A 17,376-nucleotide genomic window follows, 5' to 3' on the forward strand; every position below is an offset into this window, starting at 1 on the left:
TCTGTGGAAATGGTGATCAAAGGAGTGGAGATGAGCTTTGAGCGGATCCGAAAAGACTTCAGGGCTATTGATTTTTCTAAAAACAGAATCCACGGCAAAATCCCCGAATCTTTGTGCTCTTTGAAGGAATTGCTTGTTCTCAACTTGTCAGGTAACGCCTTCACAGGTGTGATCCCACGATCCTTGGCAAAGCTAACAAAGCTCGAGACGTTAGACCTGTCATGTAATAAGTTATCAGGTGAAATCCCCCAAGATCTTGGTAAACTCTCCTTTCTTTCGTACATGAACTTCTCCCATAACCATCTCCAAGGTTCAGTGCCACGAGGCACACAGTTTCAAAGCCAGAACTGTTCTTCATTCATGGACAACCCTGAACTCTTGGGTCTCGAAGATATCTGCAGAAAACCCAATGTGTTGGGTCCTACGTCACATCAACCAGAGGAAGTGTCGGAGTCGGAAGAACCAATGTTCAACTGGGTAGCAGCTGCTATAGCCTACGGACCAGGTGTGTTCTGCGGATTTGTGATCGGATATTATATCTTTACTTCAGGCTATCATGAGTGGTTCGCAGAAAGGTTTGGTCGAAGAAAAATCAGAGTCGTCACAAGTGTTCGTTAATCTCATCTCTTGCAGTTGCTCTATGAATCTGTGAAGCATATGTTCTTGTTCGTGTTTGTACTGATTTTCCAAGGAGTTTTCTCCAAAAGACTCGTTTGTAGGAGATCTAAGCAACGTTCTGTTTAATGTTTTTGTAATAAGTCTTTTAATTGTATTTGAATATATACTTTCATTTGCAGTTCTCACAAGAGTGTCACAGGTCTACAGATCTTCTGATATACATTAAATTTTAGGGTCACAGGTCCAATATGTAAATGAGATCTTAGCCACAACAATTTCACTGGATCAATCCCTAGATCTATATCAAAGTTAGCCAACCTCACAGATTTACAGCTTTCAAACAATAACTTGAAAGGTGAAGTACCAGGTTCGTATGGGGATTGAGTAAGTTGAATCTTTCTCACAATTCTTTCGAATTTTTTGGGAACTCTTCAAAAGAAACAATGATTATGAGTTTGGATCTGAGTTCGAATTCATTCCAAGGACCATTTCCCCATCGGATATGCAAGCCTAATTGGGACTTTTACTACCTAGATTTGTCTAACAATCTCTTCAACGGCTCGATTCCTCGATGTTTTTGAGAAATTTTGTTGTTTTTATTGAGTCTTGGTGTTGAGCAACAATAGTTTCAGCGGAGTTATTCCAGATATGTATTTGCAAATGCTTCCAAGTTACTATCGTTAGACTTTAGTCACAACCAGCTGGAGGAACTCTCCCACCTCACTATTTTTCCAAATGGAATGAAACAAACAAGTCATCAGGAGGATATGGATACATGAAAAAATGCCTTGAATGATTCTACGATCTATCGTAATTCAATGGAAATGGTGAATAAAGGAGTAGAGACCAGGTTTGAGGGAATCCGAGAAGACTTTAGAGCCATCGATTTCTCTGGAAACAGATTTTATGGCAAAATCCCTGAATTTATTGGCTTCTTGAAGGAATTGCATCTTCTCAACTTGTCAAACAACGCATTCACAAGTGACATCCCACAATCTTTGGAAAATCTGACTAATCTCGAGACGTTGGACCTCTCGAGTAATAAGCTTTCAGGTCAAATCCCTCAAGATCTTGGTAAGCTCTCGTTTCTGTCATACATGAACTTCTCCCACAACCTTCTCCAAGGACCAGTGCCACGGGGCACGCAATTCCAAAAGCAAAAATGTTCTTCATTCTCGGACAACCCTGGACTCTACGGTCTCGAAGAAATCTGTGGAGGACCCCATTATCCGAATCCTACATCACAAGCAAACGAGGAATTGTCAGAGTCGGAAGAACCAGTGTTCAACTGGATAGCTGCTGCAATGGCCTATGGACCTGGCGTATTCTTTGGTTTGGTGATCGGTTACATATTCACTTCACATAATCATGAGTGGTTTCCAGGGCCGGGGCTGAGAATTACCGGCCCAGAAGCAAATTTTTTTTTTTTGCCTCTTACTTTTAAAAAAACATGAAAAACACTGAAAGTGTAGAGAGGAGATTCAAACCCGACCCCCATTAGATAATATAACACATCATTTCCGCTAGACCAAAGGCCACCTTATGTATCTTTTGGCCCCTAAAATTAATAATTATAGTCTGGCCCTAAAGCAGATGCTTTACCTGCCTCTATTCAGGCCCGGCCCTGGTGGTTTCACTGAAACGTTTGGTCGAAGAAAACTCTGAGTCACTGTTACTGCTTGTTTGATTCTCATCTCTTGTACTCTCTCTAGTAAGCATTTGTGAAGCTTATGTTGTCCAAAGTCTTGTTTGTATTCGTACTGGATTTGCCATATGTTCTTCAAAAGACTTTTGTGTTTTTGTTTGTTTGTTGTTGTAGTTTCCTATTTAATGTTTTTGTGATAAACGTATTCGGTGGTATTCAATCAACATTTTGATTTGAAAATATTATATCCTAATCAAATCTTAAACTTGCGCTTGAAAAGTCTTCCTTCTCTTGTATACAATTAACTATCCACGCGTACTACGACCTGTTTCTTTTCACACTTCCCCAATACCCTTGCTTCTCCCTCCCACACGTCAATCATATGGACCTGCGTATTCTGTGGATTGGTTATGTGACATATCTTCAAAAATTATCAAATCTAAGTCTAGGCCTAAAAGTGATTCGCCCTAGAGCTCCCAGACACGAGTATCGAGACTCGATTGCAGCCGCCGTCTCTCGACGCCGGTGAGCCCTTTGGCCGCCAGCGTCGGGTCCTTCGTTTTAGCTCTTCTCATCTTTCTCGTTTCCGTTTCGTTTCCACCGTTTACGTTAGCCCTCCGACCTGGTTCTCCGTCTCTGTCAACATCTCTTCTCACGCCAAGTTTCTTCCCCGTAGAAAGCTTGTCCTTGTGAGTCACAGATCTTGCCTATCTCATTACAGATCTGGTTCCACCGGATCTGACTTTTCATAGGGGATTCCCCAACCCGTCGAGATTCTCGCCGGTTTCAGTTCCCGTTTTCCATCACAGTCATCATGCTGCTATGCTCACCTCCCCCTCGACGAATACCCACCTCTTGTTGGGGTTGAAGCCATTCATCCTCTCCAAGTTGAGCCTCACAAGCCAGATCCGCCGCCATCTCCGCACCAAAATAGGAAAAATAGGAAAAGCTTTAGCTATCTTCCTACGCTGTGTCTCATCTCTCCATCTGTTGGTCTGAGGCCTGAGCCGATGACTCACCACTCACCAAATGTATCCCATCCAGTCACCCGTCGCTGCACTTCAACCGCTGTACTGTCATCTTTCCGAAGAGGTCAGGTTTAATATGGTCTTATCTCTCTTGCGCGAAGAGTTTATTATTCACTCATTTGCCGGTGGATTCATCGAGTTCGACTTCATCATCACTAGCAGCCTTCTCCTTGGAGAAGCAAACCACTACCTCCTTGTTAAGGAGTGTTTTGCTTCCAAACATTAAATGGAAGTGTCCATCCATATCTATATCCGTTTTGCTATCTTGCGTAGCGGTTCGTTTGGGGCCTGAAGATGCAACGGGTTTCGTTTCGGCGATTCTCCGAGGTGAAGACTGGATGTTAACGTCACTTTGACTATTTCTCAGCTTTCCGGTCGTGAAGCGGTCGTAAAGGTTTTATCGACGCATTTGAGCTTGGTCTTGAATTCGCTGTCATCTTCTCATGAAGAACTATCCTACTTATCTGCTTTTGTGATTGTAGTTTATCATTTTAATCAAAGAGGATGGTTTATTCCCTCTGTTTATTGTAACCGAACGAGTTGAGATTGAATGAAAGTATGTTGTGTTCAAAAAAAAAAAAAATATAGGCTTAAATCTATCATTTATATACTAAAGCACAAGTCACTTGACAAATCAATTTTTTACAAATAATAAAAATTAATCAACTACAAAATCAACATTTCGATCCCTAATTTTCAGCAATTCATTTATAATTTCTATCATAATATTGCATTCACGTTCAAAGTTAACTGACCACGATTAAAAATTGTTTTCTTCCCCTATATAAATTCTTATCAAAAAATTTACTTTCTATTTATTTTTTCTGCATTTTCTATTCTCTCTGTTATCAAACATGCAAAATCGAAGATCCTTTCATCTCTTCTAAAGTTTCAATTTTGATCTCAAGTTCTCGACCTGCTTTTTCATATCTACTTTCTTATGTCTATACCAATTCAATTTTTTTATTCATCACCTGGATTACTACTTAAAAGTTCATGATCATCACATTTTTCAGATCAGACAGTGGAAAACATTCGTCTTTCAAATAAAAGCTGATTCAAAAAAACCATATATGAGGGATAAGAAAAAAATTTGGACAGATCTGCTCTACAGTAAACTTTGAAAAGGCTGAAGACGCTGGATTACAAAGGTGATGCAAAAAGTTTGACAACTAGAAAGTAAAATAATTATTTACTTTATAGTCCTTAAAAAATTAAGGCCATTTAACATATTTTTGACAATGGAGCCATACCTTGATCTTTGATGCTGAAAATTAATTTTGACAATTTAAGTGGTGAATGTTGGTTAGTCAAAATCATGTGTTATTTCAAAAAAAATTACTTTTAGATTATTATTTTTATAATATTAACAATTATCTAAAACATTAAATAAAGCAAACTAAATTTGCAAAATCTTGAAAATTCAACAAACTATCGAAAGAATTAATGTAGGTTTATTTTGTTTTAGTGTGAACTTTTTCTTTAAAAAAAAAGGTAATTAACCAAGAAATGTCAACAAAATTGTTATTTAAAACTATAGATAAAATAAAAACAGTCAATAAAATTGTAACTAGATTCATTACATCCAAATTTATATTATGTTAAAATAAGTAATTTTTATTCTGTATGAAATCATTGAATAAAGTTAGTGGATGAGATAAAGTTTAACTATATTTTATATTTTGGTGTATACGTTATTATTTAAAAGAGATTCGATTAATTTTTTTTTAAAAAATAATTAAAACAAAATAGTTCTTAAAAGCAAAATAATGATTAGAAAAAGGAAAAAAAATGTAACTACCAACTATTTTTTACTCATCCACGATCTTTTCTTCTCTTACTTTTATCCTATATTTCATAAATTTGACAACAAATAGCAAAGAAACTCATAATCTGATGTTAGAAAAAAAAAAAAAAAAAAGCAAGAAATTCTAAATCGAAAACTGGGTATGAGTGTACTCTACTCCCTCCATTTAAAACCCTAATTCAAAATTAGCACAAATTTTTATTTTAAAATCTCAATGAATCACTAGACTAATTACATGATGGATGAATTACTGGAAAAGCACATATATAAAATGTTCAAAAAACAAACAAAATAATTAAGAAACCTTTAAACTAATATTTTAATTTTTGTGTTTACTGTTAATTAATGATAAATGTGTAAGATATTTAGTGTGTTTATTTTCAAGTAAGTTTTACAGATGAAAAGTATGTCTATATATAACTAAACCTTTATTTTAGTAAGAAAAAAATATTTCCTGTGCTGCGCACAGGGCAAACACTAGTTTTATCTAAAAACCTAAGCCAATTATGTAATTTAAACCTCTCCCTTATAATATTACTCACGCTTTTCCATTCTTTCTAATATTTTCATTTTCATATATTATGTAAAATACTCAGAAAATAAAGTGTAAACATATGTCAGAAAAGAAGTGTAAATATATAGTCAGTGCATAATTTTGGTATGGCTAAATATCTGACCAATGTAATGGTTGTATTTCAAAATCACATGGTTCCAAATTAAACTATAAGCAAGATTTTGGTGAACATTGATGGTCCATAGGGTCTATGTGACTATGTGGAAAGTGGCACAATTCATTCGGTTGTATTTGGTTTAGTAGCCTTCTAAGAATTTCCAAAGTTTGCATGATGTCTAGACTCTAGACTATAGTTAAAGTATACTTAGAAGGGATTCATTGCTCATAACTCCTCGAAACATGTGTTTTGGGTTTAACAAAACATATACATGAATCTTTAGAATGGGTTTTTGAGGACTTGATGAAATCTTTAATAAATGCATGAATCTTTAGAATGGGTTTTTGAGGACTTGATGAAATCTTTAATAAATGCATGAATCTTTAGAATGGGTTTTCAATGAGTTTAGAAAAAGAAAAAAAAAAAGATGTACACAGAACTTAAATAAAACGTTAAGTGATTTGGGTTTATTTGGATGTGGAGAAAGAGACAAGCCAGTATTCATTGACGAAGACTTGGCCAATCAACGACGAGTTGACGCAAGACTAACCAAGTCACTACGTTAGAACTTCCTTCTATAAGAGAATTAGAAGGAAGCATACAACAGCATAACTCATTACTTTAACTACACCAAACTCAAAAAGAGAGATGATGGTTGGAAACCATTGTTATTGCTTTTCTAGTATTATTACCATCTTTGTCTCCATTGCAATCCACAGTACTCTTGCTTCTCCTAGGCTCCACTTTTGCCGCCACGACCAGAGGGATGCTCTTTTGGAATTCATGCATGAGTTTCCTATTGATAAGTCTTTTCCAAGTTCTTGGAACAAAAGCAGCGATTGTTGTTTTTGGGAGGGAGTCGAATGCCATAATAAATCTGGCCAGGTTATATCACTCGACCTTTCTGATAAATATCTTAACGGCTCTATGAAAACAAACAGTAGCATTTTCAAACTCCAATATCTTGGTGATTTATCCCTTACTAACTGCAATCTCCAAGGAGAGATTCCTTCTTCTCTAGGAAACCTTTCTCGTCTCAAGTATCTTGACCTCCGGTCCAATAATCTGGTAGGTGAAGTTCCGGCTTCCATGGGACACCTAACCGAACTGGAAGGCCTGTCCCTTGAGAAAAACAGCTTAAGTGGCAGTTTTCCTAGTTCATTGGCCAATTTCACGAAGCTTACCCGGGTTTTCCTCAACTCTAATAACTTCACATCCACGCTTCCATCCGACATGAGTGGACTGCACAACTTGGAGTGGTTCGATATCAGTGAAAACTCATTTTTCGGGCCTTTCCCTAAATCCTTGTTCACCATTTCCTCCTTAATTATAGTTTCTTTGGAAAAAAACCAATTCACAGGACCTATAGATTTCGAGAATGCAACATCTTCACCATTGTTTAAGCTAGAGGATCTCGTCCTTGCTAGTAACAAATTCGATGGCCTTATCCCAGAATCCATATCTAAATTTCTCAACCTTCAAGACCTAGATCTTTCCCGAAACAGTTTCAGTGGACCAATCCCTAGATCTATATCAAAGTTAGACGACCTCCGTCATCTTGATTTTGCCAAAAACAAGTTGGAAGGTGAAGTACCATCCTGCTTATGGAATTTTCCGACGGTGATGCTTTCTCACAATTTTTTCAGCAGTTTTGAAAACGTTTCACAAGAATCAACTGATATCCATCGGTTGGATCTGAATTCGAATTCATTCAGAGGACCATTTCCCGATTGGGTCTGCAAGTTTTACCGGTTAGAGTATTTAGATTTGTCCAACAACCTCTTCAGCGGCTCCATTCCTTCATGTTTAAGCAGATTCACTTATTTTCTTATGGAATTAACTCTTGGGAACAACAACTTCAGTGGTACTCTTCCAGATATATTTGGTGATGCTACCAGGTTAGAATCACTCGATGTTAGTCGCAACCGTCTAGAAGGAAACTTCCCAAAGTCCTTGATCCACTGCAAAGCCCTGAAACATGTGAATGTTGGAAGCAACAAATTCAAGGACAAATTTCCACATTGGCTGGGATCTTTGCCATCATTACATGTTCTCAGCCTTCGATGCAACAAGTTCTTTGGGCCGTTGTATCGTCGCCATATGTCCTCTGGGTTTAAGAGTTTAAGAGTAATGGATATTTCACATAATGACTTCACCGGAACTCTCCCACCTCACTATTTTTCCAGCTGGCATGAAATGACCACATTGACTGAAGAATATAATCAGTACATGGAATCACACTCTTTTTTTGATGCTTATTTTGATTCATTTCCTTTTGTTCCTGAGAATTATGAATCTGTGGAAATGGTGATCAAAGGAGTGGAGATGAGCTTTGAGCGGATCCGAAAAGACTTCAGGGCTATTGATTTTTCTAAAAACAGAATCCACGGCAAAATCCCCGAATCTTTGTGCTCTTTGAAGGAATTGCTTGTTCTCAACTTGTCAGGTAACGCCTTCACAGGTGTGATCCCACGATCCTTGGCAAAGCTAACAAAGCTCGAGACGTTAGACCTGTCATGTAATAAGTTATCAGGTGAAATCCCCCAAGATCTTGGTAAACTCTCCTTTCTTTCGTACATGAACTTCTCCCATAACCATCTCCAAGGTTCAGTGCCACGAGGCACACAGTTTCAAAGCCAGAACTGTTCTTCATTCATGGACAACCCTGAACTCTTGGGTCTCGAAGATATCTGCAGAAAACCCAATGTGTTGGGTCCTACGTCACATCAACCAGAGGAAGTGTCGGAGTCGGAAGAACCAATGTTCAACTGGGTAGCAGCTGCTATAGCCTACGGACCAGGTGTGTTCTGCGGATTTGTGATCGGATATTATATCTTTACTTCAGGCTATCATGAGTGGTTCGCAGAAAGGTTTGGTCGAAGAAAAATCAGAGTCGTCACAAGTGTTCGTTAATCTCATCTCTTGCAGTTGCTCTATGAATCTGTGAAGCATATGTTCTTGTTCGTGTTTGTACTGATTTTCCAAGGAGTTTTCTCCAAAAGACTCGTTTGTAGGAGATCTAAGCAACGTTCTGTTTAATGTTTTTGTAATAAGTCTTTTAATTGTATTTGAATATATACTTTCATTTGCAGTTCTCACAAGAGTGTCACAGGTCTACAGATCTTCTGATATACATTAAATTTTAGGGTCACAGGTCCAATATGTAAATGAGATCTTAGCCACAACAATTTCACTGGATCAATCCCTAGATCTATATCAAAGTTAGTCAACCTCACGGATTTACAGCTTTCAAACAACAACTTGAAAGGTGAAGTACCAGGTTCGTTTGGGGATTGAGTAACTTGACTCTTTCTCACAATTCTTTCGAAACTTTTGGGAACTCTTCAAAATAAACAATGATTATGAGTTTGGATCTGAGTTCGAATTCATTCCAAGGACCATTTCCCCATCGGATATGCAAGCCTAATTGGGACTTTTACTACCTAGATTTGTCTAACAATCTCTTCAACGGCTCGATTCCTCGATGTTTTTGAGAAATTTTGTTGTTTTTATTGAAGTCTTGGTGTTGAAGTAACAACAGTTTCAGCGGAGTTATTCCAGATATGTATTTGCAAATGCTTCCAAGTTACTATCGTTAGACTTTAGTCACAACCAGCTGGAGGGAAAATTTCCAGAAAATACTCAGAAAATAAAGTGTAAACATATTATCATTTTTATATATTATGTAAAATACTCAGAAAAGAAAGTGTAAACATATGTCAAAAAAGAAGTATAAATATATAGTCAGTGCATAATTTTGGTATGGCTAATTATCTGACCGATGTAATGGTTGTATTTCAAAATCACATGGTTACAAATTAAACAATAAGCAAGATTTTGGTGAACGTTGATGGTCCATTGGGTCTATGTGACTATGTGGAAAGTGGCACAATTTATTCGGTTGTATTTGGTTTAGTAGCCTTCTAAGAGTTTCCAAAGTTTGCATGATGTCTAGACTGTAGTTAAAGTATACTTAGAAGGGATTCATTGCTCATAACTCCTCGAAACATGTGTTTTGGGTTTAACAAAACATATACATGAATCTTTAGAATGGGTTTTTGAGGACTTGATGAAATCTTTAATGAATGCATGAATCTTTTTTTTTTTTTTTTGAATTTAGAAAAAGAAAGAAAAAAGATGTACAGAACTTAAAGTGATATTTGGGTTTATGTGGATGTGGAGAAAGAGACAAGAACATTTTCCATTGACGAAGACTTGGCCAATCAACGACGAGTTGACGCAAGACTAACCAAGTCACTACGTTAGAACTTCCTTCTATAAGAGAATTAGAGAAGCAGTGAAGCATACAACAGCATAACTCATTACGTTTACAACACAAACTCAAAAAGAGAAATGATGATTCGAAACCATCTTTGTATTATTACCATCTATTTCTCATTCCTAATCCACAGTACTCTTGCTTCTCCTAGGCTCCACTTTTGCCGCCACGACCAGAGGGATGCTCTTTTGGAATTCAGAAACGAGTTTCCTACTGCCGAGTCTTTTCCAAGTTCGTGGAACAAAAGCAGTGATTGTTGTTTTTGGGAGGGAGTCAAGTGCGATGATCAATCTGGCCAGGTTATATCACTCGACCTTTCTGGTAAATCTCTTAAAGGCTCTCTGAAAACCAACAGTAGCCTTTTCAAACTCCAATATCTTCGTGATTTAAGCCTTCGTGTTTGCAATCTCCAAGGAGAGATTCCTTCGTCACTAGGAAACCTTTCTCGTCTCACTCAAGTTGACCTTTCTTTTAATCAATTGGTAGGTGAGATTCCGATTTCAATCGGTAATCTAAACCAACTAAGATATCTTAAGCTTAAGTATAATCGTCTCAGAGGAGAGATTCCTTCTTCACTAGGAAACCTTTCTCATCTCACTCTAGTTGAGCTTCCTGATAATCAATTGGTAGGTGAGATTCCGATTTCAATCGGAAACCTCAAGGAACTAAGAATCATTTGGCTTGCCGATAACAAGTTATGTGGTAATATTCCGATTTCAGTCACTAATTTAACGAAGCTTTCCTATTTTGTCATCCGCTTGAATAACTTCACTTCCATGTTTCTTTAAGAGAGCTATTTCTGGAGAACAACAAATTCGAAGGAACTATTCCAGATGTGTTTGTCAATGCTACCAAGTTAGTATCATTGGACGTTAGTCACAACAATCTAGAAGGGAAGTTTCCAAAGTCATTGATCAATTGCAAATATTTGCGATTTGTGAACGTGGAAGGCAACCTAATCAAGGACAGGTTTCCATCGTGGTTGGGATCTCTACCATCATTACAAGTTCTCATCCTCAGATCAAACGAGTTCTACGGGCCGTTGTATCATGACCACATGTATATTGGGTTTCAGAGTTTGAGAGTCATTGATATATCAGACAATGACTTCACTGGAACTCTTCCACATTATTATTTTTTGAACTGGCGTGCAATGACCACGTCAACTGAAGAAAGTGAGGAGGAGTACATGGAAAATTTTGGCTATTATTCTCGTATGTATCAATCTATGGAAATGGTGAATAAAGGAGTAGAGACAACCTTTGAGCGGATTCGAAAAGACTTCATATCCATTGATTTTTCTGGAAACAGAATTTATGGCAAAATACCTGAATCTATTTCCTTTATGAAGGGATTGCGTCTTCTCAACTTGTCGGGAAATGCATTCACAGGTGGTATCCCGCAAGCCCTGGCAAATCTGACAAATCTCGAGACATTGGACCTCTCCAGTAATAAGCTGTCAGGTCAAATCCCTCAAGATCTTGGCAACCTCTCATTTCTATCATACATGAACTTCTCCCATAACTTTCTCCAAGGTCCAGTTCCACGAAGCACACAATTTCAAAGACAGAAGTGTTCTTCATTCTTGGATAACCCTGGACTCTACGGTTTCGAAGAAATCTGTCAAGAAAGCCATTTCCCCAGTAGTCCTACATCACATCAATCCGAGGAATTGTCAGAGGCAGAGGAAAAAATGTTCAGCTGGATTGCAGCTGCAATAGCCTTTGGACCTGGTTTATTCTGTGGATTGGTTATGGGACATATCTTCACTTCACACAATCAAGAATGGTTTACAGAAAAGTTTGGTCCAAGAAAAATCAGAGTCGTCACAAGTGCTCGTTAAGTCCATCTCTTGTAGTCTCTCTAATAAGCATTTCTAAGACTCATGTAGTCCAACATCTTCGTCGTATTTGTACTAAATTCTTTAGGTGTGTGTCCTCCAAAAGACTTATTCAGTTGTTTGTAATTTTCTCTGTAATAGTTTTGTAATAAACATGTTGGTGGTATTTAATGTATCTTGGCTTGAAAATGTACACATGAATTTCCTCCTACTCAAATCTTCAACTTGTCGCTGTCCAGTGAAAAAATCTTAGAATCTCTTAAATATAGAACTTATCAACTTTTAGGATCACAGGTTAGTTACTCGTACAATTTTATTTCTAAAAGACAGACGGTGAGATTCCGACATTAGAAATACAAGTCAACTTGAATTTTCTGTAACATTCATACTCTGACCTCTGCAACAAGTACATTCCAATCAATTTGTTTTTTCATAGGAATTGTGTTTACATAGCCCATAAAACTTCTTTTTCTTAAATACAGAACTTACTCTGCCCTACTGTGTTTCACTGGATTTCTCTTTTTTTTTTCAGACTTTACCCTACACTAAGAAGGTTGCTTACCCCCACACGTCAGTCATGCTATCTTTTCCCATAACGATTTTTTTCTTAAAAAAAGCAATGGAGAGATGCGGACATTTGAAAGGTAATTCAGTTCTATATTTAAGGAAAATCCGTATACATGAAAATAGCGCAACAGCCGAAGAAGGAAACAGAACAAAATTTACACAACTTGAAAACATGAAAGCTTGTAGTAAGGTTTATATGTGAAACTAATCCGGGAAGATGTTTATATAACATCTCCAATTTTCTGAATTTTTTTCTGTCACACAGAACATCAGTACATCAGGCACTCTCCACGTGTACCAAACACCAACCTCGGGAGCCTTTTGTCATAGTAGATCCACTAGGGATGTTTGTGAACCATTGGGCTTTGAGGTGCCGCCTCTACCTCTTCCCCTTCCTCTTCCCATTGCTGTCCAAGGCGGTGGCGTGAGTTTCATTGCAGGCTGACCGGTTCTGTTTGGACTGAATATGGAGCTGATGTCTGCTGGCTTCTGGTTATTGTTAGAACCGCTGGAGAAAGATGACACTCCTTGGTCCTGGCTTTGCTGGGGTGGTTGGAGCGAAGACAAGGAGGCATTGCTGAATGCCCAGTTGTCATTGCTAGCTGTCTGAAAAGGACTGCCGGCTGTTAAATTGTTGCTAAAACCAGATACGGTGCCATTGTTGAGACCGGTAGAAGCAACAGAAGCGCTGTTGTTGGTGCGTGGAGGCCAATTAGCAAAAGGGTCTAGTTCATCAAAACCCGGAGTAGATGATGTTCCTGTGTTTAGCTGTGTCTCATCAGCTATTGGTGGAGCAGTGAGGCTTGACAATTGTCTTGGAGGCCACTCAATATCCACTGGAGGGCATGTGGTTGGCGCTGTTGCCTTGTTTGGCAAAGGCTGTGACTGGTTTGAGGATTTGTTAAACTGATTGTTCGTGACTTGATGAGAAGACGCATGATTTGCAACAGCAGAATCTTTGCTCGAAGAACCCCAATCTTCATCCCAAGCTGGGCTGCTCTTAGCTGCAGAAGCAACCTTCTCAGGTGTTTGGTTTGATGATTGAAACTGGACTCCATTGGCAGCCGAATGAGGTTTCACCTCTGGGACTCCAGAATCACTCACTGTAACTCCTCTCTTTTCCTCTATTTTTCTGTTTCACGAAAGAAAGCAGAGATCATAGTAAGACAACAACACTATGCAGTGGTAAGGACGTGAACATTATTCCTAAGTACTGGATACCTGAGAATATCTTTGACAAATAGCATATATTTGGCGAACTGCTGGACGTTAAGTTGTTGGGCAGTGAGAAGCGGCATCATCAGGGTAAGCACATGTTCCGCTGTAAATTCAACTCCATACTACAGAACAATGACAGAGAAAGTGTGATGCTACCGCAGATAGAGAAGAGGGAAGTCAAGAGGTTCAAATCTCAAATATGAAGGTGAAATTTGAGCCTGTTTCCTACCTGTTTGAGAATTGCGTTTGCGATGGCAAGGGTACACATAAGGGTAGGTGCAGAACGATCAACAGCAGTACAACACTGAACTGTTTGCAGAATTTCAATAACAGCAGGTTTATCAAGCGTTTGAACCAGCTCTGCTAAGCAGAGCAAAGCATTTACTCTGACCTGAGCAACAAGTATATTCAAATCAAAACTTCATAAGATGACAGAATCTGTATATTAAAAGAAAATTAGGCTTAGATAATCAAACAAGTCATAACATACCGCAGCAACTGTAGTTTTAAGAGCCAAGCCATGTACGCGAGGCAAAATTGCTTCCTTCACAACCTGCAAAAGAAAAAGGAAACTTTAACTTAAAGAACTAATCTAGAGTTGAATGACAATACTCTGCCCAACCCGAAGATAAAACAAAATATTAAGCATCACCTGACCATCGAGTTGCTTAGCGACAGAGGTGGATTTTTTAAGAACTTCCTCCTGTATGCGGACATCATTATCATTGTAGGCCCGGAGAAGCAAAGGGAGGACATGTGATACAAGATGCTCGCTATCAGTCTGAAACATTGAACAAAAATATAAGCCAAGTAAGGATCTCACCCTGTAGCAATATAAAATAAGGGATAGTGATTTCAATGCATATATACAAATGGTATTCAAAAACAAAGAGCAGCCAGTCGAACTTCAATATGAAAGTTTTCAACCAGACTACCATAGATAAAACACAAGTCAGAAATAGATATCAAAAAGGATGTGTCTGACTAGAAAAACTGAAGCTAGTAATGTTTATGACAGAACAAAAGACTATGTAGAGATTATGTGCTGCGTTTACTAGTGCAAGTCATCTATTATGGAGAACCATACTTAACACAAAAATCCTTCATCCAATCAAAAGAACTTAAGGAGAAATAAACATGTGCAGGGTAAGAAAAACATAATGCAGTGATGCATACACATTGATCAATTTCACCTTGTTAGTAATAAGCTCTGCATGCTTTACAAGCAAGAGTAATGTATCTCCAGAAGCCGTACTGAGAACAGGAACAAGAGCTGGTAGTGTTATCAACTCAAAGTCATTCCTATCCTGCAAATGTCATTTTCAGATTGCAACAATTAAGCATTTAGTGAAATGCCAATATTGACTCTATTGATCAAAGACCATCGCTAAAAAGTCCAAAAAAATTTGTACAAAATGACAGGCTGAGAAATAACTATATAACAAAAAATACCATTTATATATTACAAGTAAAAACAATTGAGGGAGAACCTTTGGTCGTATACAATACAAGTATGTGAGAAGGAAAACTCGTTCTATCTAGAAACCAATGGCACCTATAAATCACAACAATCTAGTGAAGAAACCTATGGGACTCTGATTCACCGAATTTGAAATTACCTGAGACTGTGCTATAGTTAGAACCATTGGCAAGATGATTGGTTGCAAAACCAAATTCCTAAGTTCAGCACAAAGAGGTGGAAGCACCTACATGATAAAATCTGGTTCGCTTAGTTGATGCAAAGACAAATCACCTGATCATCAAATATTATTCTATCAAGACGCAAAAACAGCCATTAAAGTGACTACCTACCTTATACCGTAACACACGGGAATCAAAATCTTTCCACATATCTGATAACGCTTTTAAGAACTCGGACTTCTGCATGTTATCTCTTTCCTGCAATAAAAGGCAAAATTGTCCGAAAACGTTATCAGATGTGGAAATACATTTTCCATCACCAACGCACAGCCTGTATGAAAAAGGATTCGAAGTTTATATACGTACAAGCATGTGATCAAGAAAACGGAGAGCACGCAACCTAGCGTCGGTTCGAAAAAAACTAGATCCTGCAGAATGAGGGTTCAAGACAAACATGTTAGCAATAAATCAGGAAACCTCATCAAAATTATGCCCTCTTACCTGTGAAATCTAATGCTGTTGGTCTGTAGGCCTCGTTCATTGATAGCATCCTTTGCAAATCAGATACCAAGTCCGAGGGTATAGATGAGAAAGATTCATTTGTTATATAGTTCAACGTGTTCAGGTACTGCAAGAAATTTAAGAATAACCATAATCAACCGTGGAAACCTAAAGATTTATTTCAATTATACAAGATAACAGAAAGTACTCCTAAGACATCTAGCAATACACGACATATCAGACAGCTTAAAGTTACCATCTTGACATTGTTATTGCAGTCTAACAACGGTTTCCGAGCAACTAAATGGTAGGCCAGGCATCCAAAACTGAAAATGTCCGAAGAAACTCCAGCTGAAGGACTTTTGCTGCGCACTAGTTCAGGTGCAGTGTAATTTAGGGATGGCTGGACTGGCAGCATTGAATCCTCGACGTCATATTCCTGCACGTTCCATATCAAAAGACAACAGTCATCATACATAGGATAGGAAGTTATCTAACTTGTACAGCTGAATACAACAAAATATACAAGAGTCTAGTAAATGTAAACATTTCAAAGTTAACACTCACAGAATAGTGAAATGATTGCATGTTATCCAAATTCCCAGCATGTGCTGCTGAAATAGCAAAACCAAATCCGGCAAGCTTCCAAGAACCAGCTGAAGTAATAAGAACATTCTGCAAGGATGTTACAATACAATTCCACATGTTAATTAACCATAAACATACAACTTATAAGAAAACAAACAAGCATGCCTTTAAGAAAAAAGAAAAAAAGTAACCTCGGGAGATATGGCTCGATGGATGAGCTGGGCGTTATTGTGTAGAAAGTTCAGTGTCTCGGAAATCTGGAGCAGACCATGCTTCACCTCTAACAAGCTCATCTCCTACACAATTATAGCAAACAATAACCAATCACTCATTCTCTCATTACAGCAGTTGTCTCCAAGCCAAGGTTGACCTCAAATTAAGTTGCAATGACAGTAAGCAACATGATAAAACGGATACATGAAGCTAACATAGCACAAACAGCTTACCATTGACTTCAGATCTTTCGGCACATTAGCCACATTCTCCACATTCCGTAGCGCATTAGCCACAGAAGCAAAGAGCGGCTCCGTAACCAAAGCCATAGCATTCTTATTCTCATCGAGCGCCTGCACCACGTGTACCACACCAGGATGCCTCAACCTCACCAACTTCCCTGCATCAGCTCGAATCAGATCAAGAAACGCGTCTTCAGCTGCCTTAGATAGCCCAGCTCGGACACGAGACTCCGACAGAGCACGCTTGTCAAGCATCCAGACGCATACGGTGGGGTACTGCTGAGAACGCGTGGCGTCACGCGCTTTGGCTGCGTACAGCTTCCAAGCGAGGCCAGGACCAGCGGAACCGATCTGATCGAGAAGCTCGTAGTCCTGAAGAGCCTTCGGTCCCGTGACTTCCTGTACTGTGGTTTGCACCGTCTTCTCGATCACAGCCGCCGTTCTGGCCAGAGCTTGAGTAAACGTTTTCATGTTCAACGACATTTTTTGTCGGATTCCGACAATGTTAAAAAACGGTG

At 38.5% G+C, this 17,376-nt stretch overlaps 4 protein-coding genes and 1 pseudogene across 4 annotated transcripts in view; 4 read left to right on the top strand and 1 right to left on the bottom strand.

Moving 5' to 3' along the window:
- Positions 1-800, top strand: part of LOC106299072 (receptor-like protein 12) — a 43,176-nt gene extending 42,376 nt beyond the window's left edge. The window contains exons 2-3 of the mRNA XM_013735205.1: positions 407-413; positions 562-800. Of these exons, the coding sequence (XP_013590659.1) occupies positions 407-413; positions 562-618 (64 nt within the window). The 3' untranslated portion in view covers positions 619-800. The remainder of the gene's footprint in view (positions 1-406; positions 414-561) is intronic.
- Positions 801-1,367: 567 nt separating this feature from the next.
- On the top strand, positions 1,368-2,449 carry LOC106298107 (receptor-like protein 12). Its single transcript, XM_013734197.1, has 2 exons — positions 1,368-1,940; positions 2,438-2,449. Exons 1-2 carry the CDS (start codon positions 1,437-1,439, stop codon positions 2,447-2,449), a joined length of 516 nt encoding a protein of 171 aa, XP_013589651.1. The 5' UTR covers positions 1,368-1,436.
- A 3,951-nt stretch (positions 2,450-6,400) lies between these two features.
- On the top strand, positions 6,401-8,864 carry LOC106299222 (receptor-like protein 12). Its single transcript, XM_013735346.1, has one exon. It carries the CDS (start codon positions 6,418-6,420, stop codon positions 8,680-8,682), a length of 2,265 nt encoding a protein of 754 aa, XP_013590800.1. The 5' UTR covers positions 6,401-6,417; the 3' UTR covers positions 8,683-8,864.
- A 1,221-nt stretch (positions 8,865-10,085) lies between these two features.
- On the top strand, positions 10,086-12,027 carry LOC106300328 (annotated as a pseudogene).
- A 430-nt stretch (positions 12,028-12,457) lies between these two features.
- On the bottom strand, positions 12,458-17,341 carry LOC106300326 (SCY1-like protein 2). Its single transcript, XM_013736446.1, has 14 exons — positions 16,850-17,341; positions 16,595-16,699; positions 16,383-16,490; positions 16,072-16,254; positions 15,816-15,942; positions 15,681-15,742; positions 15,486-15,572; positions 15,293-15,379; positions 14,867-14,980; positions 14,326-14,454; positions 14,164-14,226; positions 13,903-14,064; positions 13,677-13,795; positions 12,458-13,587 (listed from the first exon to the last, which is right to left on the bottom strand). Exons 1-14 carry the CDS (start codon positions 17,339-17,341, stop codon positions 12,780-12,782), a joined length of 2,646 nt encoding a protein of 881 aa, XP_013591900.1. The 3' UTR covers positions 12,458-12,779.
- Positions 17,342-17,376: the final 35 nt, after the last annotated feature.

This window comes from Brassica oleracea, chromosome C6 (assembly GCF_000695525.1).
Source record: "Brassica oleracea var. oleracea cultivar TO1000 chromosome C6, BOL, whole genome shotgun sequence".
NCBI lineage: Eukaryota > Viridiplantae > Streptophyta > Magnoliopsida > Brassicales > Brassicaceae > Brassica > Brassica oleracea.